At 43.3% G+C, this 27,003-nt stretch overlaps 1 protein-coding gene across 9 annotated transcripts in view; it reads left to right on the top strand.

Annotated features, from left to right (window-relative positions):
• Window positions 1-23,934, top strand: part of LOC106013508 — a 33,311-nt gene extending 9,377 nt beyond the window's left edge. For 2 of the 9 annotated variants that reach the window (XR_004859284.1, XR_004859285.1), the window contains 26 exons: window positions 643-739; window positions 1,115-1,183; window positions 1,545-1,617; window positions 2,779-2,875; window positions 3,250-3,318; window positions 3,679-3,751; window positions 4,915-5,011; window positions 5,386-5,454; window positions 5,815-5,887; window positions 7,049-7,145; window positions 7,520-7,588; window positions 7,949-8,021; window positions 9,185-9,281; window positions 9,656-9,724; window positions 10,085-10,157; window positions 11,319-11,415; window positions 11,790-11,858; window positions 12,219-13,549; window positions 13,924-13,992; window positions 14,353-14,425; window positions 15,586-15,682; window positions 16,057-16,125; window positions 16,486-16,558; window positions 17,722-17,818; window positions 18,193-18,261; window positions 18,622-18,782. Coding sequence is in view for 3 of the 9 variants with exons in the window: in XM_013089431.1 (XP_012944885.1) it covers window positions 20,048-20,127; window positions 20,487-20,555; window positions 20,916-20,988; window positions 22,530-22,614 (307 nt within the window). In the remaining 6 variants the exon portion in view is untranslated. Of the gene's footprint in view, window positions 1-642; window positions 740-1,114; window positions 1,184-1,544; window positions 1,618-2,778; window positions 2,876-3,249; window positions 3,319-3,678; window positions 3,752-4,914; window positions 5,012-5,385; window positions 5,455-5,814; window positions 5,888-7,048; window positions 7,146-7,519; window positions 7,589-7,948; window positions 8,022-9,184; window positions 9,282-9,655; window positions 9,725-10,084; window positions 10,158-11,318; window positions 11,416-11,789; window positions 11,859-12,218; window positions 13,550-13,923; window positions 13,993-14,352; window positions 14,426-15,585; window positions 15,683-16,056; window positions 16,126-16,485; window positions 16,559-17,721; window positions 17,819-18,192; window positions 18,262-18,621; window positions 18,783-20,047; window positions 20,128-20,486; window positions 20,556-20,915; window positions 20,989-22,529; window positions 22,627-23,000; window positions 23,232-23,578 lie in introns of those variants that run through there. The other 7 variants (XR_004859282.1, XR_004859286.1, XR_004859283.1 and 4 more) reach the window with 7 other exon arrangements.
• The last annotated feature ends 3,069 nt before the right edge of the window (window positions 23,935-27,003 follow it).

Below are 27,003 nucleotides of genomic sequence, written 5' to 3'. Positions count from 1 at the left end.
GCAATGACTGTCGTGGTGAGTATTTCAGACACTGTTGGTTTCATTTCCCTTTGCGAAGTTCAACATTTCTCCTTTTTCCTGTTTGAGCTGGCCATGTAAGTTGGCCCATCGTTGTTTTTGAACTTCGCTGAAATTTGCATGCAAATTTTCTCCACAGCTTGTCGGGTGTTTAAAATGTCGCAAAAGAATAATAGAATTCTCTTAACTTGAGAGGTTTGAAACTATAAAAGTTTGAAATGATGACTTAATTGATGGTAAGTGGCAGTGCCAATAATCTAGCCTATGAGTAAACTTGAAGCCAATCTTGTGTTGCTTTGGAATTGACTGCATAAGCCCCTAATCTCAGCAAGCTGCAGTCATTGATGAAATAGAATTGTGCATCTACAGTACAGCAGGCAGAGACAGCACCTAAATTTAGCAAGCTGCTGCCTGCAGAACGTGAAGAGGTGAAGATTGTTAGCTTTGGCTCGCGACCTGCTCTGCGTAAAATACAAAGACTTTACTACGAGGCTAAAGCAGATGCAGTTTTCTTGTAGACATTTCAAAGTCCACTCATGGAAGGCTAGGCTTGATGGTAACAGTTGCCAGAAACACCACCTTGGACTAGTAACCCCATGCCTTTGTATGAATTCTTTTTCCGAGAGCCGATGCTGAGGACTCGTGCCCTTCCCCCCCACCTTCCTGGCAGAGGACCAGCCGCGGAGGACCCAAAGGGAAGCGTCTCTAACGGACCACGAAGGTTAGTTTTTGTTTCAGTGTCCAAAGAGGAAGTAGAAGATGGGTTGGGCGTGGTGTAATTGGAAAGTTTTCCAAAGACTGAAAATCCCGTGCTAAAATACGATCCCTTCTGTTGTAACTAGAACGGTAGTGACGCACATTCTGACATCTGTAGATATTCCATTTTCTGGAGCATACCCGGTATCCTACCTACCGTATGACCTTGTATTTTTCCACAAGCATCGCTCTCCGTTAAAACCTAGCTCTAAATTCTGCGGCTCGAGGGAGAGTGCAAGTTAACTTGAGCGAGTTGCGGCTAAAGGGTAGAAATCGAGGTGTAAAGACTGCCTTTTTTGTGGGAGCTACAGTAGTTTTCTCCCGCTTTCTGTTTTCTCAGAGTACATGGTGTTTCAAGAGATGTATTCTGGAAGATCCTCGAGTCATGCAGGACCAGCCAAGAGAAAAGGTGAGAATGGCTAGGTTATTTGTCTTCTTTGCTTTTCAAGTACGTTGATGTGAGTGGAGAGTATTATTATGCGTGGGAAAAACTACAGTTTTCTGTGAGAAATTATGGCAACGCATGTTCTGAAATGTTTCCATATTTGGGTTTCTTTAACTTGGCGCTCCTACGGAGGGATCCGTTTCTTGAGAGTGCCCTACCTTCCTCATGACCTCGTATTTTTCCACAAGCGCTGTACTCCGCGGAAACCTAGCTCTATTGCGAAACGAAAATTGACCGAGTAGCGGGGAAAGACTAAAAGTCATACTGTAAAGAGTTTCATTTTAGGGAAGTTCCTCAGTTGTCTTCTATTTTCTGTTTTTCCCAGAATACCTCTTGTGTCAAGGGATTTCTTCTGGATGGAAGAGCATCGAGTCCTTTAAGAACAGCCTCGAGAAAAGGTGAGAACCTTGCAATATTCTTTGCCTTCTTTTCTCTTGCAGTATACTGATGGTAAATGTTAAAGGGCCATAATTTGGAAGACTGAAGACTGATGATCAGCCCCTAAGACTATCAAGCTGCAGTCACTGATGAAATAGGCTATACCACAGTTTTCAGTCGGCAGAGACAGCACCTAAACAAAACAAGCTGCTGCCGACCAGTAGGCCCACGAATAATCTTTCTGACATTGCGATGAGTGAAACTGATGGTAAATATTAAAGGGCTATAATTGAAGACTGATGATCAGCCCCTAAGACTATCAAGCTGCAGTCACTGATGAAATAGGCTATGTGTAGAGTGGGCAGAAACAGCACCTAAGAGTAGCGAGCTGCTGCCCACTATAAAACCGCAGTAGATGAAGATTGGTCTGTGATCAGAGGGGAGGGGGTGGATGGGAACTACTGTAGCTGGCACTATGCAAGTGAAAGATAGGCGGTTATCTTGTCCATGTATTGAATAACATAATATGTATTCTGGCAATGACTGTCGTGGTGAGTATTTCAGACACTGTTGGTTTCATTTCCCTTTGCGAAGTTCAACATTTCTCCTTTTTCCTGTTTGAGCTGGCCATGTAAGTTGGCCCATCGTTGTTTTTGAACTTCGCTGAAATTTGCATGCAAATTTTCTCCACAGCTTGTCGGGTGTTTAAAATGTCGCAAAAGAATAATAGAATTCTCTTAACTTGAGAGGTTTGAAACTATAAAATTTTGAAATGATGACTTAATTGATGGTAAGTGGCAGTGCCAATAATCTAGCCTATGAGTAAACTTGAAGCCAATCTTGTGTTGCTTTGGAATTGACTGCATAAGCCCCTAATCTCAGCAAGCTGCAGTCATTGATGAAATAGAATTGTTGTGCATCTACAGTACAGCAGGCAGAGACAGCACCTAAATTTAGCAAGCTGCTGCCTGCAGAACGTGAAGAGGTGAAGATTGTTGGCTTTGGCTCGCGACCTGCTCTGCGTAAAATACAAAGACTTTACTACGAGGCTAAAGCAGATGCAGTTTTCTTGTAGACATTTCAAAGTCCACTCATGGAAGGCTAGGCTTGATGGTAACAGTTGCCAGAAACACCACCTTGGACTAGTAACCCCATGCCTTTGTATGAATTCTTTTTCCGAGAGCCGATGCTGAGGACTCGTGCCCTTCCCCCCCACCTTCCTGGCAGAGGACCAGCCGCGGAGGACCCAAAGGGAAGCGTCTCTAACGGACCACGAAGGTTAGTTTTTGTTTCAGTGTCCAAAGAGGAAGTAGAGATGGGTTGGGCGTGGTGTAATTGGAAAGTTTTCCAAAGACTGAAAATATCGTGCTAAAATACGATCCCTTCTGTTGTAACTAGAACGGTAGTGACGCACATTCTGACATCTGTAGATATTCCATTTTCTGGAGCATACCCGGTATCCTACCTACCGTATGACCTTGTATTTTTCCACAAGCATCGCTCTCCGTTAAAACCTAGCTCTAAATTCTGCGGCTCGAGGGAGAGTGCAAGTTAACTTGAGCGAGTTGCGGCTAAAGGGTAGAAATCGAGGTGTAAAGACTGCCTTTTTTGTGGGAGCTACAGTAGTTTTCTCCCGCTTTCTGTTTTCTCAGAGTACATGGTGTTTCAAGAGATGTATTCTGGAAGATCCTCGAGTCATGCAGGACCAGCCAAGAGAAAAGGTGAGAATGGCTAGGTTATTTGTCTTCTTTGCTTTTCAAGTACGTTGATGTGAGTGGAGAGTATTATTATGCGTGGGAAAAACTACAGTTTTCTGTGAGAAATTATGGCAACGCATGTTCTGAAATGTTTCCATATTTGGGTTTCTTTAACTTGGCGCTCCTACGGAGGGATCCGTTTCTTGAGAGTGCCCTACCTTCCTCATGACCTCGTATTTTTCCACAAGCGCTGTACTCAGCGGAAACCTAGCTCTATTGCGAAACGAAAATTGCCCGAGTAGCGGGGAAAGACTAAAAGTCAGACTGTAAAGAGTTTCATTTTAGGGAAGTTCCTCAGTTGTCTTCTATTTTCTGTTTTCCCAGAATACCTTTTGTGTCAAGGGATTTCTTCTGGATGGAAGAGCATCGAGTCCTTTAAGAACAGCCTCGAGAAAAGGTGAGAAACTTGCAATATTCTTTGCCTTCTTTTCTCTTGCAGTATACTGATGGTAAATGTTAAAGGGCCATAATTTGGAAGACTGAAGACTGATGATCAGCCCCTAAGACTATCAAGCTGCAGTCACTGATGAAATAGGCTATACCACAGTTTTCAGTCGGCAGAGACAGCACCTAAACAAAACAAGCTGCTGCCGACCAGTAGGCCCACGAATAATCTTTCTGACATTGCGATGAGTGAAACTGATGGTAAATATTAAAGGGCTATAATTTTGAAGACTGATGATCAGCCCCTAAGACTATCAAGCTGCAGTCACTGATGAAATAGGCTATGTGTAGAGTGGGCAGAAACAGCACCTAAGAGTAGCGAGCTGCTGCCCACTATAAAACCGCAGTAGATGAAGATTGGTCTGTGATCGGAGGGGAGGGGGTGGATGGGAACTACTGTAGCTGACACTATGCAAGTGAAAGATAGGCGGTTATCTTGTCGACGTATTGAATAACATAATATGTATTCTGGCAATGACTGTCGTGGTGAGTATTTCAGACACTGTTGGTTTCATTTCCCTTTGCGAAGTTCAACATTTCTCCTTTTTCCTGTTTGAGCTGGCCATGTAAGTTGGCCCATCGTTGTTTTTGAACTTCGCTGAAATTTGCATGCAAATTTTCTCCACAGCTTGTCGGGTGTTTAAAATGTCGCAAAAGAATAATAGAATTCTCTTAACTTGAGAGGTTTGAAACTATAAAATTTTGAAATGATGACTTAATTGATGGTAAGTGGCAGTGCCAATAATCTAGCCTATGAGTAAACTTGAAGCCAATCTTGTGTTGCTTTGGAATTGACTGCATAAGCCCCTAATCTCAGCAAGCTGCAGTCATTGATGAAATAGAATTGTTGTGCATCTACAGTACAGCAGGCAGAGACAGCACCTAAATTTAGCAAGCTGCTGCCTGCAGAACGTGAAGAGGTGAAGATTGTTGGCTTTGGCTCGCGACCTGCTCTGCGTAAAATACAAAGACTTTACTACGAGGCTAAAGCAGATGCAGTTTTCTTGTAGACATTTCAAAGTCCACTCATGGAAGGCTAGGCTTGATGGTAACAGTTGCCAGAAACACCACCTTGGACTAGTAACCCCATGCCTTTGTATGAATTCTTTTTCCGAGAGCCGATGCTGAGGACTCGTGCCCTTCCCCCCCACCTTCCTGGCAGAGGACCAGCCGCGGAGGACCCAAAGGGAAGCGTCTCTAACGGACCACGAAGGTTAGTTTTTGTTTCAGTGTCCAAAGAGGAAGTAGAGATGGGTTGGGCGTGGTGTAATTGGAAAGTTTTCCAAAGACTGAAAATATCGTGCTAAAATACGATCCCTTCTGTTGTAACTAGAACGGTAGTGACGCACATTCTGACATCTGTAGATATTCCATTTTCTGGAGCATACCCGGTATCCTACCTACCGTATGACCTTGTATTTTTCCACAAGCATCGCTCTCCGTTAAAACCTAGCTCTAAATTCTGCGGCTCGAGGGAGAGTGCAAGTTAACTTGAGCGAGTTGCGGCTAAAGGGTAGAAATCGAGGTGTAAAGACTGCCTTTTTTGTGGGAGCTACAGTAGTTTTCTCCCGCTTTCTGTTTTCTCAGAGTACATGGTGTTTCAAGAGATGTATTCTGGAAGATCCTCGAGTCATGCAGGACCAGCCAAGAGAAAAGGTGAGAATGGCTAGGTTATTTGTCTTCTTTGCTTTTCAAGTACGTTGATGTGAGTGGAGAGTATTATTATGCGTTGGAAAAACTACAGTTTTCTGTGAGAAATTATGGCAACGCATGTTCTGAAATGTTTCCATATTTGGGTTTCTTTAACTTGGCGCTCCTACGGAGGGATCCGTTTCTTGAGAGTGCCCTACCTTCCTCATGACCTCGTATTTTTCCACAAGCGCTGTACTCCGCGGAAACCTAGCTCTATTGCGAAACGAAAATTGCCCGAGTAGCGGGGAAAGACTAAAAGTCAGACTGTAAAGAGTTTCATTTTAGGGAAGTTCCTCAGTTGTCTTCTATTTTCTGTTTTCCCAGAATACCTTTTGTGTCAAGGGATTTCTTCTGGATGGAAGAGCATCGAGTCCTTTAAGAACAGCCTCGAGAAAAGGTGAGAAACTTGCAATATTCTTTGCCTTCTTTTCTCTTGCAGTATACTGATGGTAAATGTTAAAGGGCCATAATTTGGAAGACTGAAGACTGATGATCAGCCCCTAAGACTATCAAGCTGCAGTCACTGATGAAATAGGCTATACCACAGTTTTCAGTCGGCAGAGACAGCACCTAAAGAAAACAAGCTGCTGCCGACCAGTAGGCCCACGAATAATCTTTCTGACATTGCGATGAGTGAAACTGATGGTAAATATTAAAGGGCTATAATTGAAGACTGATGATCAGCCCCTAAGACTATCAAGCTGCAGTCACTGATGAAATAGGCTATGTGTAGAGTGGGCAGAAACAGCACCTAAGAGTAGCGAGCTGCTGCCCACTATAAAACCGCAGTAGATGAAGATTGGTCTGTGATCGGAGGGGAGGTGGTGGATGGGAACTACTGTAGCTGACACTATGCAAGTGAAAGATAGGCGGTTATCTTGTCGACGTATTGAATAACATAATATGTATTCTGGCAATGACTGTCGTGGTGAGTATTTCAGACACTGTTGGTTTCATTTCCCTTTGCGAAGTTCAACATTTCTCCTTTTTCCTGTTTGAGCTGGCCATGTAAGTTGGCCCATCGTTGTTTTTGAACTTCGCTGAAATTTGCATGCAAATTTTCTCCACAGCTTGTCGGGTGTTTAAAATGTCGCAAAAGAATAATAGAATTCTCTTAACTTGAGAGGTTTGAAACTATAAAATTTTGAAATGATGACTTAATTGATGGTAAGTGGCAGTGCCAATAATCTAGCCTATGAGTAAACTTGAAGCCAATCTTGTGTTGCTTTGGAATTGACTGCATAAGCCCCTAATCTCAGCAAGCTGCAGTCATTGATGAAATAGAATTGTTGTGCATCTACAGTACAGCAGGCAGAGACAGCACCTAAATTTAGCAAGCTGCTGCCTGCAGAACGTGAAGAGGTGAAGATTGTTGGCTTTGGCTCGCGACCTGCTCTGCGTAAAATACAAAGACTTTACTACGAGGCTAAAGCAGATGCAGTTTTCTAGTAGACATTTCAAAGTCCACTCATGGAAGGCTAGGCTTGATGGTAACAGTTGCCAGAAACACCACCTTGGACTAGTAACCCCATGCCTTTGTATGAATTCTTTTTCCGAGAGCCGATGCTGAGGACTCGTGCCCTTCCCCCCCACCTTCCTGGCAGAGGACCAGCCGCGGAGGACCCAAAGGGAAGCGTCTCTAACGGACCACGAAGGTTAGTTTTTGTTTCAGTGTCCAAAGAGGAAGTAGAGATGGGTTGGGCGTGGTGTAATTGGAAAGTTTTCCAAAGACTGAAAATCCCGTGCTAAAATACGATCCCTTCTGTTGTAACTAGAACGGTAGTGACGCACATTCTGACATCTGTAGATATTCCATTTTCTGGAGCATACCCGGTATCCTACCTACCGTATGACCTTGTATTTTTCCACAAGCATCGCTCTCCGTTAAAACCTAGCTCTAAATTCTGCGGCTCGAGGGAGAGTGCCAGTTAACTTGAGTGAGTTGCGGCTAAAGGGTAGAAATCGAGGTGTAAAGACTGCCTTTTTTGTGGGAGCTACAGTAGTTTTCTCCCGCTTTCTGTTTTCTCAGAGTACATGGTGTTTCAAGAGATGTATTCTGGAAGATCCTCGAGTCATGCAGGACCAGCCAAGAGAAAAGGTGAGAATGGCTAGGTTATTTGTCTTCTTTGCTTTTCAAGTACGTTGATGTGAGTGGAGAGTATTATTATGCGTGGGAAAAACTACAGTTTTCTGTGAGAAATTACGGCAACGCATGTTCTGAAATGTTTCCATATTTGGGTTTCTTTAACTTGGCGCTCCTACGGAGGGATCCGTTTCTTGAGAGTGCCCTACCTTCCTCATGACCTCGTATTTTTCCACAAGCGCTGTACTCAGCGGAAACCTAGCTCTATTGCGAAACGAAAATTGCCCGAGTAGCGGGGAAAGACTAAAAGTCAGACTGTAAAGAGTTTCATTTTAGGGAAGTTCCTCAGTTGTCTTCTATTTTCTGTTTTCCCAGAATACCTTTTGTGTCAAGGGATTTCTTCTGGATGGAAGAGCATCGAGTCCTTTAAGAACAGCCTCGAGAAAAGGTGAGAAACTTGCAATATTCTTTGCCTTCTTTTCTCTTGCAGTATACTGATGGTAAATGTTAAAGGGCCATAATTTGGAAGACTGAAGACTGATGATCAGCCCCTAAGACTATCAAGCTGCAGTCACTGATGAAATAGGCTATACCACAGTTTTCAGTCGGCAGAGACAGCACCTAAACAAAACAAGCTGCTGCCGACCAGTAGGCCCACGAATAATCTTTCTGACATTGCGATGAGTGAAACTGATGGTAAATATTAAAGGGCTATAATTTTGAAGACTGATGATCAGCCCCTAAGACTATCAAGCTGCAGTCACTGATGAAATAGGCTATGTGTAGAGTGGGCAGAAACAGCACCTAAGAGTAGCGAGCTGCTGCCCACTATAAAACCGCAGTAGATGAAGATTGGTCTGTGATCGGAGGGGAGGGGGTGGATGGGAACTACTGTAGCTGACACTATGCAAGTGAAAGATAGGCGGTTATCTTGTCGACGTATTGAATAACATAATATGTATTCTGGCAATGACTGTCGTGGTGAGTATTTCAGACACTGTTGGTTTCATTTCCCTTTGCGAAGTTCAACATTTCTCCTTTTTCCTGTTTGAGCTGGCCATGTAAGTTGGCCCATCGTTGTTTTTGAACTTCGCTGAAATTTGCATGCAAATTTTCTCCACAGCTTGTCGGGTGTTTAAAATGTCGCAAAAGAATAATAGAATTCTCTTAACTTGAGAGGTTTGAAACTATAAAATTTTGAAATGATGACTTAATTGATGGTAAGTGGCAGTGCCAATAATCTAGCCTATGAGTAAACTTGAAGCCAATCTTGTGTTGCTTTGGAATTGACTGCATAAGCCCCTAATCTCAGCAAGCTGCAGTCATTGATGAAATAGAATTGTTGTGCATCTACAGTACAGCAGGCAGAGACAGCACCTAAATTTAGCAAGCTGCTGCCTGCAGAACGTGAAGAGGTGAAGATTGTTGGCTTTGGCTCGCGACCTGCTCTGCGTAAAATACAAAGACTTTACTACGAGGCTAAAGCAGATGCAGTTTTCTTGTAGACATTTCAAAGTCCACTCATGGAAGGCTAGGCTTGATGGTAACAGTTGCCAGAAACACCACCTTGGACTAGTAACCCCATGCCTTTGTATGAATTCTTTTTCCGAGAGCCGATGCTGAGGACTCGTGCCCTTCCCCCCCACCTTCCTGGCAGAGGACCAGCCGCGGAGGACCCAAAGGGAAGCGTCTCTAACGGACCACGAAGGTTAGTTTTTGTTTCAGTGTCCAAAGAGGAAGTAGAGATGGGTTGGGCGTGGTGTAATTGGAAAGTTTTCCAAAGACTGAAAATCCCGTGCTAAAATACGATCCCTTCTGTTGTAACTAGAACGGTAGTGACGCACATTCTGACATCTGTAGATATTCCATTTTCTGGAGCATACCCGGTATCCTACCTACCGTATGACCTTGTATTTTTCCACAAGCATCGCTCTCCGTTAAAACCTAGCTCTAAATTCTGCGGCTCGAGGGAGAGTGCCAGTTAACTTGAGTGAGTTGCGGCTAAAGGGTAGAAATCGAGGTGTAAAGACTGCCTTTTTTGTGGGAGCTACAGTAGTTTTCTCCCGCTTTCTGTTTTCTCAGAGTACATGGTGTTTCAAGAGATGTATTCTGGAAGATCCTCGAGTCATGCAGGACCAGCCAAGAGAAAAGGTGAGAATGGCTAGGTTATTTGTCTTCTTTGCTTTTCAAGTACGTTGATGTGAGTGGAGAGTATTATTATGCGTGGGAAAAACTACAGTTTTCTGTGAGAAATTATGGCAACGCATGTTCTGAAATGTTTCCATATTTGGGTTTCTTTAACTTGGCGCTCCTACGGAGGGATCCGTTTCTTGAGAGTGCCCTACCTTCCTCATGACCTCGTATTTTTCCACAAGCGCTGTACTCCGCGGAAACCTAGCTCTATTGCGAAACGAAAATTGCCCGAGTAGCGGGGAAAGACTAAAAGTCAGACTGTAAAGAGTTTCATTTTAGGGAAGTTCCTCAGTTGTCTTCTATTTTCTGTTTTCCCAGAATACCTTTTGTGTCAAGGGATTTCTTCTGGATGGAAGAGCATCGAGTCCTTTAAGAACAGCCTCGAGAAAAGGTGAGAAACTTGCAATATTCTTTGCCTTCTTTTCTCTTGCAGTATACTGATGGTAAATGTTAAAGGGCCATAATTTGGAAGACTGAAGACTGATGATCAGCCCCTAAGACTATCAAGCTGCAGTCACTGATGAAATAGGCTATACCACAGTTTTCAGTCGGCAGAGACAGCACCTAAAGAAAACAAGCTGCTGCCGACCAGTAGGCCCACGAATAATCTTTCTGACATTGCGATGAGTGAAACTGATGGTAAATATTAAAGGGCTATAATTGAAGACTGATGATCAGCCCCTAAGACTATCAAGCTGCAGTCACTGATGAAATAGGCTATGTGTAGAGTGGGCAGAAACAGCACCTAAGAGTAGCGAGCTGCTGCCCACTATAAAACCGCAGTAGATGAAGATTGGTCTGTGATCGGAGGGGAGGTGGTGGATGGGAACTACTGTAGCTGACACTATGCAAGTGAAAGATAGGCGGTTATCTTGTCGACGTATTGAATAACATAATATGTATTCTGGCAATGACTGTCGTGGTGAGTATTTCAGACACTGTTGGTTTCATTTCCCTTTGCGAAGTTCAACATTTCTCCTTTTTCCTGTTTGAGCTGGCCATGTAAGTTGGCCCATCGTTGTTTTTGAACTTCGCTGAAATTTGCATGCAAATTTTCTCCACAGCTTGTCGGGTGTTTAAAATGTCGCAAAAGAATAATAGAATTCTCTTAACTTGAGAGGTTTGAAACTATAAAATTTTGAAATGATGACTTAATTGATGGTAAGTGGCAGTGCCAATAATCTAGCCTATGAGTAAACTTGAAGCCAATCTTGTGTTGCTTTGGAATTGACTGCATAAGCCCCTAATCTCAGCAAGCTGCAGTCATTGATGAAATAGAATTGTTGTGCATCTACAGTACAGCAGGCAGAGACAGCACCTAAATTTAGCAAGCTGCTGCCTGCAGAACGTGAAGAGGTGAAGATTGTTGGCTTTGGCTCGCGACCTGCTCTGCGTAAAATACAAAGACTTTACTACGAGGCTAAAGCAGATGCAGTTTTCTTGTAGACATTTCAAAGTCCACTCATGGAAGGCTAGGCTTGATGGTAACAGTTGCCAGAAACACCACCTTGGACTAGTAACCCCATGCCTTTGTATGAATTCTTTTTCCGAGAGCCGATGCTGAGGACTCGTGCCCTTCCCCCCCACCTTCCTGGCAGAGGACCAGCCGCGGAGGACCCAAAGGGAAGCGTCTCTAACGGACCACGAAGGTTAGTTTTTGTTTCAGTGTCCAAAGAGGAAGTAGAGATGGGTTGGGCGTGGTGTAATTGGAAAGTTTTCCAAAGACTGAAAATCCTGTGCTAAAATACGATCCCTTCTGTTGTAACTAGAACGGTAGTGACGCACATTCTGACATCTGTAGATATTCCATTTTCTGGAGCATACCCGGTATCCTACCTACCGTATGACCTTGTATTTTTCCACAAGCATCGCTCTCCGTTAAAACCTAGCTCTAAATTCTGCGGCTCGAGGGAGAGTGCAAGTTAACTTGAGCGAGTTGCGGCTAAAGGGTAGAAATCGAGGTGTAAAGACTGCCTTTTTTGTGGGAGCTACAGTAGTTTTCTCCCGCTTTCTGTTTTCTCAGAGTACATGGTGTTTCAAGAGATGTATTCTGGAAGATCCTCGAGTCATGCAGGACCAGCCAAGAGAAAAGGTGAGAATGGCTAGGTTATTTGTCTTCTTTGCTTTTCAAGTACGTTGATGTGAGTGGAGAGTATTATTATGCGTTGGAAAAACTACAGTTTTCTGTGAGAAATTATGGCAACGCATGTTCTGAAATGTTTCCATATTTGGGTTTCTTTAACTTGGCGCTCCTACGGAGGGATCCGTTTCTTGAGAGTGCCCTACCTTCCTCATGACCTCGTATTTTTCCACAAGCGCTGTACTCCGCGGAAACCTAGCTCTATTGCGAAACGAAAATTGCCCGAGTAGCGGGGAAAGACTAAAAGTCAGACTGTAAAGAGTTTCATTTTAGGGAAGTTCCTCAGTTGTCTTCTATTTTCTGTTTTCCCAGAATACCTTTTGTGTCAAGGGATTTCTTCTGGATGGAAGAGCATCGAGTCCTTTAAGAACAGCCTCGAGAAAAGGTGAGAAACTTGCAATATTCTTTGCCTTCTTTTCTCTTGCAGTATACTGATGGTAAATGTTAAAGGGCCATAATTTGGAAGACTGAAGACTGATGATCAGCCCCTAAGACTATCAAGCTGCAGTCACTGATGAAATAGGCTATACCACAGTTTTCAGTCGGCAGAGACAGCACCTAAAGAAAACAAGCTGCTGCCGACCAGTAGGCCCACGAATAATCTTTCTGACATTGCGATGAGTGAAACTGATGGTAAATATTAAAGGGCTATAATTGAAGACTGATGATCAGCCCCTAAGACTATCAAGCTGCAGTCACTGATGAAATAGGCTATGTGTAGAGTGGGCAGAAACAGCACCTAAGAGTAGCGAGCTGCTGCCCACTATAAAACCGCAGTAGATGAAGATTGGTCTGTGATCGGAGGGGAGGGGGTGGATGGGAACTACTGTAGCTGACACTATGCAAGTGAAAGATAGGCGGTTATCTTGTCGACGTATTGAATAACATAATATGTATTCTGGCAATGACTGTCGTGGTGAGTATTTCAGACACTGTTGGTTTCATTTCCCTTTGCGAAGTTCAACATTTCTCCTTTTTCCTGTTTGAGCTGGCCTTGTAAGTTGGCCCATCGTTGTTTTTGAACTTCGCTGAAATTTGCATGCAAATTTTCTCCACAGCTTGTCGGGTGTTTAAAATGTCGCAAAAGAATAATAGAATTCTCTTAACTTGAGAGGTTTGAAACTATAAAATTTTAAAATGATGACTTAATTGATGGTAAGTGGCAGTGCCAATAATCTAGCCTATGAGTAAACTTGAAGCCAATCTTGTGTTGCTTTTGAATTGACTGCATAAGCCCCTAATCTCAGCAAGCTGCAGTCATTGATGAAATAGAATTGTTGTGCATCTACAGTACAGCAGGCAGAGACAGCACCTAAATTTAGCAAGCTGCTGCCTGCAGAACGTGAAGAGGTGAAGATTGTTGGCTTTGGCTCGCGACCTGCTCTGCGTAAAATACAAAGACTTTACTACGAGGCTAAAGCAGATGCAGTTTTCTTGTAGACATTTCAAAGTCCACTCATGGAAGGCTAGGCTTGATGGTAACAGTTGCCAGAAACACCACCTTGGACTAGTAACCCCATGCCTTTGTATGAATTCTTTTTCCGAGAGCCGATGCTGAGGACTCGTGCCCTTCCCCCCCACCTTCCTGGCAGAGGACCAGCCGCGGAGGACCCAAAGGGAAGCGTCTCTAACGGACCACGAAGGTTAGTTTTTGTTTCAGTGTCCAAAGAGGAAGTAGAGATGGGTTGGGCGTGGTGTAATTGGAAAGTTTTCCAAAGACTGAAAATCCTGTGCTAAAATACGATCCCTTCTGTTGTAACTAGAACGGTAGTGACGCACATTCTGACATCTGTAGATATTCCATTTTCTGGAGCATACCCGGTATCCTACCTACCGTATGACCTTGTATTTTTCCACAAGCATCGCTCTCCGTTAAAACCTAGCTCTAAATTCTGCGGCTCGAGGGAGAGTGCAAGTTAACTTGAGCGAGTTGCGGCTAAAGCGTAGAAATCGAGGTGTAAAGACTGCCTTTTTTGTGGGAGCTACAGTAGTTTTCTCCCGCTTTCTGTTTTCTCAGAGTACATGGTGTTTCAAGAGATGTATTCTGGAAGATCCTCGAGTCATGCAGGACCAGCCAAGAGAAAAGGTGAGAATGGCTAGGTTATTTGTCTTCTTTGCTTTTCAAGTACGTTGATGTGAGTGGAGAGTATTATTATGCGTGGGAAAAACTACAGTTTTCTGTGAGAAATTACGGCAACGCATGTTCTGAAATGTTTCCATATTTGGGTTTCTTTAACTTGGCGCTCCTACGGAGGGATCCGTTTCTTGAGAGTGCCCTACCTTCCTCATGACCTCGTATTTTTCCACAAGCGCTGTACTCCGCGGAAACCTAGCTCTATTGCGAAACGAAAATTGCCCGAGTAGCGGGGAAAGACTAAAAGTCAGACTGTAAAGAGTTTCATTTTAGGGAAGTTCCTCAGTTGTCTTCTATTTTCTGTTTTCCCAGAATACCTTTTGTGTCAAGGGATTTCTTCTGGATGGAAGAGCATCGAGTCCTTTAAGAACAGCCTCGAGAAAAGGTGAGAAACTTGCAATATTCTTTGCCTTCTTTTCTCTTGCAGTATACTGATGGTAAATGTTAAAGGGCCATAATTTGGAAGACTGAAGACTGATGATCAGCCCCTAAGACTATCAAGCTGCAGTCACTGATGAAATAGGCTATACCACAGTTTTCAGTCGGCAGAGACAGCACCTAAACAAAACAAGCTGCTGCCGACCAGTAGGCCCACGAATAATCTTTCTGACATTGCGATGAGTGAAACTGATGGTAAATATTAAAGGGCTATAATTTTGAAGACTGATGATCAGCCCCTAAGACTATCAAGCTGCAGTCACTGATGAAATAGGCTATGTGTAGAGTGGGCAGAAACAGCACCTAAGAGTAGCGAGCTGCTGCCCACTATAAAACCGCAGTAGATGAAGATTGGTCTGTGATCGGAGGGGAGGGGGTGGATGGGAACTACTGTAGCTGACACTATGCAAGTGAAAGATAGGCGGTTATCTTGTCGACGTATTGAATAACATAATATGTATTCTGGCAATGACTGTCGTGGTGAGTATTTCAGACACTGTTGGTTTCATTTCCCTTTGCGAAGTTCAACATTTCTCCTTTTTCCTGTTTGAGCTGGCCTTGTAAGTTGGCCCATCGTTGTTTTTGAACTTCGCTGAAATTTGCATGCAAATTTTCTCCACAGCTTGTCGGGTGTTTAAAATGTCGCAAAAGAATAATAGAATTCTCTTAACTTGAGAGGTTTGAAACTATAAAATTTTAAAATGATGACTTAATTGATGGTAAGTGGCAGTGCCAATAATCTAGCCTATGAGTAAACTTGAAGCCAATCTTGTGTTGCTTTGGAATTGACTGCATAAGCCCCTAATCTCAGCAAGCTGCAGTCATTGATGAAATAGAATTGTGCATCTACAGTACAGCAGGCAGAGACAGCACCTAAATTTAGCAAGCTGCTGCCTGCAGAACGTGAAGAGGTGAAGATTGTTGGCTTTGGCTCGCGACCTGCTCTGCGTAAAATACAAAGACTTTACTACGAGGCTAAAGCAGATGCAGTTTTCTTGTAGACATTTCAAAGTCCACTCATGGAAGGCTAGGCTTGATGGTAACAGTTGCCAGAAACACCACCTTGGACTAGTAACCCCATGCCTTTGTATGAATTCTTTTTCCGAGAGCCGATGCTGAGGACTCGTGCCCTTCCCCCCCACCTTCCTGGCAGAGGACCAGCCGCGGAGGACCCAAAGGGAAGCGTCTCTAACGGACCACGAAGGTTAGTTTTTGTTTCAGTGTCCAAAGAGGAAGTAGAGATGGGTTGGGCGTGGTGTAATTGGAAAGTTTTCCAAAGACTGAAAATCCCGTGCTAAAATACGATCCCTTCTGTTGTAACTAGAACGGTAGTGACGCACATTCTGACATCTGTAGATATTCCATTTTCTGGAGCATACCCGGTATCCTACCTACCGTATGACCTTGTATTTTTCCACAAGCATCGCTCTCCGTTAAAACCTAGCTCTAAATTCTGCGGCTCGAGGGAGAGTGCAAGTTAACTTGAGCGAGTTGCGGCTAAAGGGTAGAAATCGAGGTGTAAAGACTGCCTTTTTTGTGGGAGCTACAGTAGTTTTCTCCCGCTTTCTGTTTTCTCAGAGTACATGGTGTTTCAAGAGATGTATTCTGGAAGATCCTCGAGTCATGCAGGACCAGCCAAGAGAAAAGGTGAGAATGGCTAGGTTATTTGTCTTCTTTGCTTTTCAAGTACGTTGATGTGAGTGGAGAGTATTATTATGCGTGGGAAAAACTACAGTTTTCTGTGAGAAATTATGGCAACGCATGTTCTGAAATGTTTCCATATTTGGGTTTCTTTAACTTGGCGCTCCTACGGAGGGATCCGTTTCTTGAGAGTGCCCTACCTTCCTCATGACCTCGTATTTTTCCACAAGCGCTGTACTCCGCGGAAACCTAGCTCTATTGCGAAACGAAAATTGCCCGAGTAGCGGGGAAAGACTAAAAGTCAGACTGTAAAGAGTTTCATTTTAGGGAAGTTCCTCAGTTGTCTTCTATTTTCTGTTTTCCCAGAATACCTTTTGTGTCAAGGGATTTCTTCTGGATGGAAGAGCATCGAGTCCTTTAAGAACAGCCTCGAGAAAAGGTGAGAAACTTGCAATATTCTTTGCCTTCTTTTCTCTTGCAGTATACTGATGGTAAATGTTAAAGGGCCATAATTTGGAAGACTGAAGACTGATGATCAGCCCCTAAGACTATCAAGCTGCAGTCACTGATGAAATAGGCTATACCACAGTTTTCAGTCGGCAGAGACAGCACCTAAACAAAACAAGCTGCTGCCGACCAGTAGGCCCACGAATAATCTTTCTGACATTGCGATGAGTGAAACTGATGGTAAATATTAAAGGGCTATAATTTTGAAGACTGATGATCAGCCCCTAAGACTATCAAGCTGCAGTCACTGATGAAATAGGCTATGTGTAGAGTGGGCAGAAACAGCACCTAAGAGTAGCGAGCTGCTGCCCACTATAAAACCGCAGTAGATGAAGATTGGTCTGTGATCGGAGGGGAGGGGGTGGATGGGAACTACTGTAGCTGACACTATGCAAGTGAAAGATAGGCGGTTATCTTGTCGACGTATTGAATAACATAATATGTATTCTGGCAATGACTGTCGTGGTGAGTATTTCAGACACTGTTGGTTTCATTTCCCTTTGCGAAGTTCAACATTTCTCCTTTTTCCTGTTTGAGCTGGCCATGTAAGTTGGCCCATCGTTGTTTTTGAACTTCGCTGAAATTTGCATGCAAATTTTCTCCACAGCTTGTCGGGTGTTTAAAATGTCGCAAAAGAATAATAGAATTCTCTTAACTTGAGAGGTTTGAAACTATAAAATTTTGAAATGATGACTTAATTGATGGTAAGTGGCAGTGCCAATAATCTAGCCTATGAGTAAACTTGAAGCCAATCTTGTGTTGCTTTGGAATTGACTGCATAAGCCCCTAATCTCAGCAAGCTGCAGTCATTGATGAAATAGAATTGTTGTGCATCTACAGTACAGCAGGCAGAGACAGCACCTAAATTTAGCAAGCTGCTGCCTGCAGAACGTGAAGAGGTGAAGATTGTTGGCTTTGGCTCGCGACCTGCTCTGCGTAAAATACAAAGACTTTACTACGAGGCTAAAGCAGATGCAGTTTTCTTGTAGACATTTCAAAGTCCACTCATGGAAGGCTAGGCTTGATGGTAACAGTTGCCAGAAACACCACCTTGGACTAGTAACCCCATGCCTTTGTATGAATTCTTTTTCCGAGAGCCGATGCTGAGGACTCGTGCCCTTCCCCCCCACCTTCCTGGCAGAGGACCAGCCGCGGAGGACCCAAAGGGAAGCGTCTCTAACGGACCACGAAGGTTAGTTTTTGTTTCAGTGTCCAAAGAGGAAGTAGAGATGGGTTGGGCGTGGTGTAATTGGAAAGTTTTCCAAAGACTGAAAATCCTGTGCTAAAATACGATCCCTTCTGTTGTAACTAGAACGGTAGTGACGCACATTCTGACATCTGTAGATATTCCATTTTCTGGAGCATACCCGGTATCCTACCTACCGTATGACCTTGTATTTTTCCACAAGCATCGCTCTCCGTTAAAACCTAGCTCTAAATTCTGCGGCTCGAGGGAGAGTGCAAGTTAACTTGAGCGAGTTGCGGCTAAAGCGTAGAAATCGAGGTGTAAAGACTGCCTTTTTTGTGGGAGCTACAGTAGTTTTCTCCCGCTTTCTGTTTTCTCAGAGTACATGGTGTTTCAAGAGATGTATTCTGGAAGATCCTCGAGTCATGCAGGACCAGCCAAGAGAAAAGGTGAGAATGGCTAGGTTATTTGTCTTCTTTGCTTTTCAAGTACGTTGATGTGAGTGGAGAGTATTATTATGCGTGGGAAAAACTACAGTTTTCTGTGAGAAATTACGGCAACGCATGTTCTGAAATGTTTCCATATTTGGGTTTCTTTAACTTGGCGCTCCTACGGAGGGATCCGTTTCTTGAGAGTGCCCTACCTTCCTCATGACCTCGTATTTTTCCACAAGCGCTGTACTCCGCGGAAACCTAGCTCTATTGCGAAACGAAAATTGCCCGAGTAGCGGGGAAAGACTAAAAGTCAGACTGTAAAGAGTTTCATTTTAGGGAAGTTCCTCAGTTGTCTTCTATTTTCTGTTTTCCCAGAATACCTTTTGTGTCAAGGGATTTCTTCTGGATGGAAGAGCATCGAGTCCTTTAAGAACAGCCTCGAGAAAAGGTGAGAAACTTGCAATATTCTTTGCCTTCTTTTCTCTTGCAGTATACTGATGGTAAATGTTAAAGGGCCATAATTTGGAAGACTGAAGACTGATGATCAGCCCCTAAGACTATCAAGCTGCAGTCACTGATGAAATAGGCTATACCACAGTTTTCAGTCGGCAGAGACAGCACCTAAACAAAACAAGCTGCTGCCGACCAGTAGGCCCACGAATAATCTTTCTGACATTGCGATGAGTGAAACTGATGGTAAATATTAAAGGGCTATAATTTTGAAGACTGATGATCAGCCCCTAAGACTATCAAGCTGCAGTCACTGATGAAATAGGCTATACCACAGTTTTCAGTCGGCAGAGACAGCACCTAAACAAAACAAGCTGCTGCCGACCAGTAGGCCCACGAATAATCTTTCTGACATTGCGATGAGTGAAACTGATGGTAAATATTAAAGGGCTATAATTTTGAAGACTGATGATCAGCCCCTAAGACTATCAAGCTGCAGTCACTGATGAAATAGGCTATGTGTAGAGTGGGCAGAAACAGCACCTAAGAGTAGCGAGCTGCTGCCCACTATAAAACCGCAGTAGATGAAGATTGGTCTGTGATCGGAGGGGAGGGGGTGGATGGGAACTACTGTAGCTGACACTATGCAAGTGAAAGATAGGCGGTTATCTTGTCGACGTATTGAATAACATAATATGTATTCTGGCAATGACTGTCGTGGTGAGTATTTCAGACACTGTTGGTTTCATTTCCCTTTGCGAAGTTCAACATTTCTCCTTTTTCCTGTTTGAGCTGGCCTTGTAAGTTGGCCCATCGTTGTTTTTGAACTTCGCTGAAATTTGCATGCAAATTTTCTCCACAGCTTGTCGGGTGTTTAAAATGTCGCAAAAGAATAATAGAATTCTCTTAACTTGAGAGGTTTGAAACTATAAAATTTTGAAACGATGACTTAATTGATGCTAAGTGGCAGTGCCAATAATCTAGCCTATGAGTAAACTTGAAGCCAATCTTGTGTTGCTTTGGAATTGACTGCATAAGCCCCTAATCTCAGCAAGCTGCAGTCAATGATGAAATAGAATTGTGCATCTACAGTACAGCAGGCAGAGACAGCACCTAAAGTTTAGAAAGCTGCTGCCTGCAGAACCTGAAGAGGTGAAGATTGTTGGCTTTACTTTGACTGGCGACCTGCTCTGCGTAAAATACAAAGACATTACTACGAGGCTAAAGCAGTTGCAGTTTTCTTGTAGACATTTCAAAGTCCACTCATGGAAGGCTAGGCCATAACCGTTGCCAGAAACACCACCTTGGACTGGTAGTAACCCCATGCCTTTGTATGAATTCTTTTTCCGAGAGCGGATGCTGAGGACTCATGCCCTTCCCCCTACCAGCCGCGGAGGACCCAAAGGGAAGCGTCTCTAACGGACCACAAAGGTTAGTTTTTGTTGCAGTGTCCGAAGAGGAAGTAAAAGATGGGTTGGGTGTGGTGGAATTGGAAAGTTTTCCAAAGACTGAAAATCCCGTGCTAAAATACGATCCCTTCTGTTGTAACTAGAACGGTAGTGACGCACATTCTGACGTCTGTAGATATTCCATTTTCTGGAGCGTACCGGTATCCTACCTACCGTGTGACCTTGTATTTTTCCACAAGCATTGCTCTCCGTTAAAACATAGCTCCTAATTCTGCGGCTGGAGGGAGAGTGCAAGTTAACTTGAGCGAGATGCGGCTAAAGCGTAGAAATCAAGGTGTAAAGACTGCTACAGTAGTTTTCTCCCGCTTTCTGTTTTCTCAGAGTACATGGTGTTTCAAGAGATGTATTCCGGAACATCCTCGAGTCATGCAGGACCAGCCAAGAGAAAAGGTGAGAATGGCTAGGTTATTTGTCTTCTTTGCTTTTCAAGTACGTTGATGTGAGTGGAGAGTATTATTATGCGTGGGAAAAACTACAGTTTTCTGTGAGAAATTACGGCAACGCATGTTCTGAAATGTTTCCATATTTCGGTTTCTTTAACTTGGCGCTCCTACGGAGGGATCCGTTTCTTGAGAGTGCCCTACCTTCCTCATGACCTCGTATTTTTCCACAAGCGCTGTACTCAGCGGAAACCTAGCTCTATTGCGAAACGAAAATTGCCCGAGTAGCGGGGAAAGACTAAAAGTCAGACTGTAAAGAGTTTCATTTTAGGGAAGTTCCTCAGTTGTCTTCTATTTTCTGTTTTCCCAGAATACCTTTTGTGTCAAGGGATTTCTTCTGGATGGAAGAGCATCGAGTCCTTTAAGAACAGCCTCGAGAAAAGGTGAGAAACTTGCAATATTCTTTGCCTTCTTTTCTCTTGCAGTATACTGATGGTAAATGTTAAAGGGCCATAATTTGGAAGACTGAAGACTGATGATCAGCCCCTAAGACTATCAAGCTGCAGTCACTGATGAAATAGGCTATACCACAGTTTTCAGTCGGCAGAGACAGCACCTAAACAAAACAAGCTGCTGCCGACCAGTAGGCCCACGAATAATCTTTCTGACATTGCGATGAGTGAAACTGATGGTAAATATTAAAGGGCTATAATTTTGAAGACTGATGATCAGCCCCTAAGACTATCAAGCTGCAGTCACTGATGAAATAGGCTATACCACAGTTTTCAGTCGGCAGAGACAGCACCTAAACAAAACAAGCTGCTGCCGACCAGTAGGCCCACGAATAATCTTTCTGACATTGCGATGAGTGAAACTGATGGTAAATATTAAAGGGCTATAATTTTGAAGACTGATGATCAGCCCCTAAGACTATCAAGCTGCAGTCACTGATGAAATAGGCTATACCACAGTTTTCAGTCGGCAGAGACAGCACCTAAACAAAACAAGCTGCTGCCGACCAGTAGGCCCACGAATAATCTTTCTGACATTGCGATGAGTGAAACTGATGGTAAATATTAAAGGGCTATAATTTTGAAGACTGATGATCAGCCCCTAAGACTATCAAGCTGCAGTCACTGATGAAATAGGCTATGTGTAGAGTGGGCAGAAACAGCACCTAAGAGTAGCGAGCTGCTGCCCACTATAAAACCGCAGTAGATGAAGATTGGTCTGTGATCGGAGGGGAGGGGGTGGATGGGAACTACTGTAGCTGACACTATGCAAGTGAAAGATAGGCGGTTATCTTGTCGACGTATTGAATAACATAATATGTATTCTGGCAATGACTGTCGTGGTGAGTATTTCAGACACTGTTGGTTTCATTTCCCTTTGCGAAGTTCAACATTTCTCCTTTTTCCTGTTTGAGCTGGCCTTGTAAGTTGGCCCATCGTTGTTTTTGAACTTCGCTGAAATTTGCATGCAAATTTTCTCCACAGCTTGTCGGGTGTTTAAAATGTCGCAAAAGAATAATAGAATTCTCTTAACTTGAGAGGTTTGAAACTATAAAATTTTGAAATGATGACTTAATTGATGGTAAGTGGCAGTGCCAATAATCTAGCCTATGAGTAAACTTGAAGCCAATCTTGTGTTGCTTTGGAATTGACTGCATAAGCCCCTAATCTCAGCAAGCTGCAGTCATTGATGAAATAGAATTGTTGTGCATCTACAGTACAGCAGGCAGAGACAGCACCTAAATTTAGCAAGCTGCTGCCTGCAGAACGTGAAGAGGTGAAGATTGTTAGCTTTGGCTCGCGACCTGCTCTGCGTAAAATACAAAGACTTTACTACGAGGCTAAAGCAGATGCAGTTTTCTTGTAGACATTTCAAAGTCCACTCATGGAAGGCTAGGCTTGATGGTAACAGTTGCCAGAAACACCACCTTGGACTAGTAACCCCATGCCTTTGTATGAATTCTTTTTCCGAGAGCCGATGCTGAGGACTCGTGCCCTTCCCCCCCACCTTCCTGGCAGAGGACCAGCCGCGGAGGACCCAAAGGGAAGCGTCTCTAACGGACCACGAAGGTTAGTTTTTGTTTCAGTGTCCAAAGAGGAAGTAGAGATGGGTTGGGCGTGGTGTAATTGGAAAGTTTTCCAAAGACTGAAAATCCTGTGCTAAAATACGATCCCTTCTGTTGTAACTAGAACGGTAGTGACGCACATTCTGACATCTGTAGATATTCCATTTTCTGGAGCATACCCGGTATCCTACCTACCGTATGACCTTGTATTTTTCCACAAGCATCGCTCTCCGTTAAAACCTAGCTCTAAATTCTGCGGCTCGAGGGAGAGTGCAAGTTAACTTGAGCGAGTTGCGGCTAAAGGGTAGAAATCGAGGTGTAAAGACTGCCTTTTTTGTGGGAGCTACAGTAGTTTTCTCCCGCTTTCTGTTTTCTCAGAGTACATGGTGTTTCAAGAGATGTATTCTGGAAGATCCTCGAGTCATGCAGGACCAGCCAAGAGATAAGGTGAGAATGGCTAGGTTATTTGTCTTCTTTGCTTTTCAAGTACGTTGATGTGAGTGGAGAGTATTATTATGCGTGGGAAAAACTACAGTTTTCTGTGAGAAATTACGGCAACGCATGTTCTGAAATGTTTCCATATTTCGGTTTCTTTAACTTGGCGCTCCTACGGAGGGATCTGTTTCTTGAGAGTGCCCTACCTTCCTCATGACCTCGTATTTTTCCACAAGCGCTGTACTCAGCGGAAACCTAGCTCTATTGCGAAACGAAAATTGCCCGAGTAGCGGGGAAAGACTAAAAGTCAGACTGTAAAGAGTTTCATTTTAGGGAAGTTCCTCAGTTTTCTTCTGTTTTCTATTTTCCTAGAATACCTTCATAAAATTGTGTTCCTAATTCTTGCTTTGTGGGGGAAACTGAAATTGAATGAGTTTGGGGCCTAAGCTTAGAAATCAAGCTGTAATGACTTCCTGTTTCGGGGAAGTACATTAGTTGTCTCTTGTTTTCTGTTTCCCCAGAGCATGTCCTGATTGTAGAGATGTCTTCTGGAAGAGGACCAGTCATATTGGACCTGTCACGTAGGACCAATCAAGAAACATTGTTGGATCTGCAACATTATTTGTCTTCTTTGCTTTTGAAGTATATTGAAGTAAGTGGACAGGGAGATTAAACATATAAGGAAAAATTACACGTTTATGTTAGAAATAAAGGGTACAGTGGTGTTTTTCTGTGATAGTCATAGTGGTCAATGTGTGTCATAGTCAAAGTGGTCGATGTGTGTCATAGTCACAGTGGTCAATGTGTGTGATAGTCACAGTGGTCGATGTGTGTCACAGTCACAGTGGTCAATGTGTGTCATAGTCACAGTGGTCAATGTGTGTCACAGTCAAAGTGGTCAATGTGTGTTATAGTCACAGTGGTCAATGTGTGTGTGATAGTTGTTGTGTTCATTGTGTGGTAAAGTTGTCGTGGTAGTCGTGATCAAAGTTGTTGTAGTCTTAAGTTTTCGGGATCCTCATGGTTGAAGTTGTCATGATTGTCGAGGTTGAAGTTGTCATGGTTGAATGGTTAAAGTTGTCGTTGTTGTCACGGTTGAAGTTGTGGTGGTTGTCATGGGTTTCGTTGGTCGAGGTCGTCGCGTGTCGTGGGTTTCGTTGGTCGAAGTCGTCGCGTGTCGTGGAGACAAGTTGTTGCATGTCAAGGTCATCATGGGTTGTGATTGTTGTCATCGTGATCTTTGTATGTGAAGTTTTCAAGGTCTTTGCAGGTCAGATTCATTGTGGTTATCATAGGTCGAAGTCATCTTGGTGAACTTCTGGTTATCATGGGTGGAAGTTCACATTGGTCATTGTGATTTGATGTCTGGGTTGTTGATATTGTCAGGGTTGTCATATTTCTTGGATCTGGGTTGTTGATGTTGTCATATTTCTTGGATCTGGGTTGTTGATGTTGTCATATTTCTTGGATCAGGGTTGTTGATGTTGTCATATTTCTTGGATCAGGGTTGTTGATGTTGTCATATTTCTTGGATCAGGGTTGTTGATGTTGTCATGGTAGTCTTATGTCGAAGTCATTGTCCGTCAAAATCTTCATTGGTCAAAGTCATTGTGGTTTTCGTGGCTTGCGGGTAAAGTCTTTGTGGTGTCCGTGGATGGAAGTTGTGGTCGTCGTGTCTTTTTGTGTTGTTGAAGTGATCATGTGACGTTTTCGTCATGTGTCTCTCTGTCATCCTTGTTGCTTTTGTCCTCTGTTGTCATACATAAACTTGTACTGTGACACTGGGATACAATGTAGAATGAACTCAGGGGGTATCGCCTTTAATTTTGTTGAATGCAAGTGTTTGTTATTGCAAAACAAGGTGTTTTGTGTAGATAGTTACAGACACTGAGCAAATAATGTATAATGTGTTAGACTCCTGAATCAAAAGTAGTTTGGTTTCAAATGAGAGGCGTTTTCGTTTCTTTGACTTTGATGATATACCAAAGAAATGCTGGAAATTTGTAGGAAAATAAGCTGAACTCTACCAAGCACAAGCTGTGCAAAAGGTCCGATTAGTTCAAATGCATGCCTGTGTCATCTAGCCTCTATAATATATGATAATATGGCGTATTGTTTGCTAAACAGTTTGTGTTGTCGTTGATTAGAGCCTAGTATATTTTATTGCAATTTTTGATTTCACAAACCAATGCGCAATTCAATACGTAGATTTAGAATATTCTGTCAAGTTATGATTGTAATATATTGATCAGTGGCCTGGTAAAAATGACTGTGCCGCGTTTGCCTCTACTGACGTTCCACTCCCGGGCCTTTGTATGCTCTTAACCCTATCCCTACGCCTGGGGTCATTTTGTACCCCGGGGTTGTATTCTTCACATTTTAGAATACTTCTGGTACGATCTCTTTGAAACTTTCAGTATTTCTGAGAAAAAAAATGAATTTTGACAGACTGCTATGCAAAGCGTACGGATCGGATTAACGAGTAAATTTCCTTTTTGGAAAGTGGGGGCACAGAGTTTCCCACGTCGTATGGATACGATAGTAGAACACGACGTAGGCCTACAGATAGGGTTAAACTATCTGAGCGTCGAGCCCCAGACACACACGGTCACACGTGTGCTGGTCGCAGGTCCAACTCCGACACACGCTAACCAAGAGTAAAACACGTGTGTGTTCCAACAACGAGTGTGTTGGTATGAAAGAAAATCCTTGATTGGTCACATAAGATAAAATATAAACAATAGGCTAAGCAAAAGCTAAGTGTAATAGTTCACGATGCAGGTGCCATCTTTGAATGGTTTTCGAGAATTATTGATAATGTTCGCTGCTGGAGAAAAATGAGGGAAGCCACCTTATTGAATCTGAGCTTGCTCATTCATGTGTTCATTGTCCGTGCTCATTCATGTGTTCATTGTCCGTGCTCATTCATGTGTTCATTGTCCGTGCTCATTCATGTGTTCATTGAATGCTATTTTGAATCTTTTTGATGAATGTTCAAAAACAGGAAATTCGTATTCTTTTGTTGAATCAACTTCCACTGAATTAAATCTTATGTTGTTGACAATAAAATGAAATGGATGCTTGTCGTTTTTGTTGTTTTTTAATGTTGGTGTTTTTTCTGGCTTTTTAAATGTTAGTGTCTTACGCCCTCATCAACACAATTTAGGTCATTTAGGAGGCGGGCTTCCCTCCCTGCCTGTCACTGTCAGGTCCGGCCTGTATGACGTACTCGGTGGGTTACTCTCTTGTGACGCCTCCAGTCTTCGGCACTTATATAACCTGCTTGTGTTGCAAGTGCCGTAAAACACTGACTGAAACAAAAAGGATCAACCTGTTCTGAAGAAAGAGATACAGCATTATCTCAGCTGACTGAAAGTCCAAGATGCTCGATAAAAATGTCAGATCGCCTCAGGCATTGAATTCGGGTCTTCTGTGTGGGAGAATCATTCACTCTCTCTCTTTCTCGCTCTTACAAGTTACTCGCAACCTCACTCTCACTTACTCGTTCTCTCTCAATTTGCTTTTTTCTCTCTCTCTCTCTCACTCTCTCTTTTACACACACACACACACACTTACTTATATACTTTCTCTCTCTTGCACACACTCTTACTCACTGTCTCTCTAAACCTAGTATTTCTCTCTCTGTCACTCACCCTCTCTTATTCGCTAACTTTCACTCATCTCTTTCTATCACCCAAACAGTAACACACGTTTTCTCTCTTCCTTTCACTCATTCTCTCTCTGTCTGTCTGTCTCTCTCTCTCTCTCTCTCTCTCTCATATACAAATTATATATATACAAACACACACTTTTTAATTCACCCACTCTCTCTCTCCCTCTCTCGTACACACACACACTTACTCACTCTCTGTCTCTCTCTCTCTCTCTCACACATACACACACATACTTACTCACTGTCTGTCTGTTTCTCTCTCTCTCTCTCTCT

The sequence above is a fragment of the Aplysia californica genome, unplaced genomic scaffold (genome assembly GCF_000002075.1).
Source record: "Aplysia californica isolate F4 #8 unplaced genomic scaffold, AplCal3.0 scaffold00949, whole genome shotgun sequence".
In the NCBI taxonomy this organism is placed as follows: domain Eukaryota; kingdom Metazoa; phylum Mollusca; class Gastropoda; order Aplysiida; family Aplysiidae; genus Aplysia; species Aplysia californica.
Note: the sequence above shows the minus strand (reverse complement) of the source record. Positions and strands in the feature narration are given on the sequence as shown.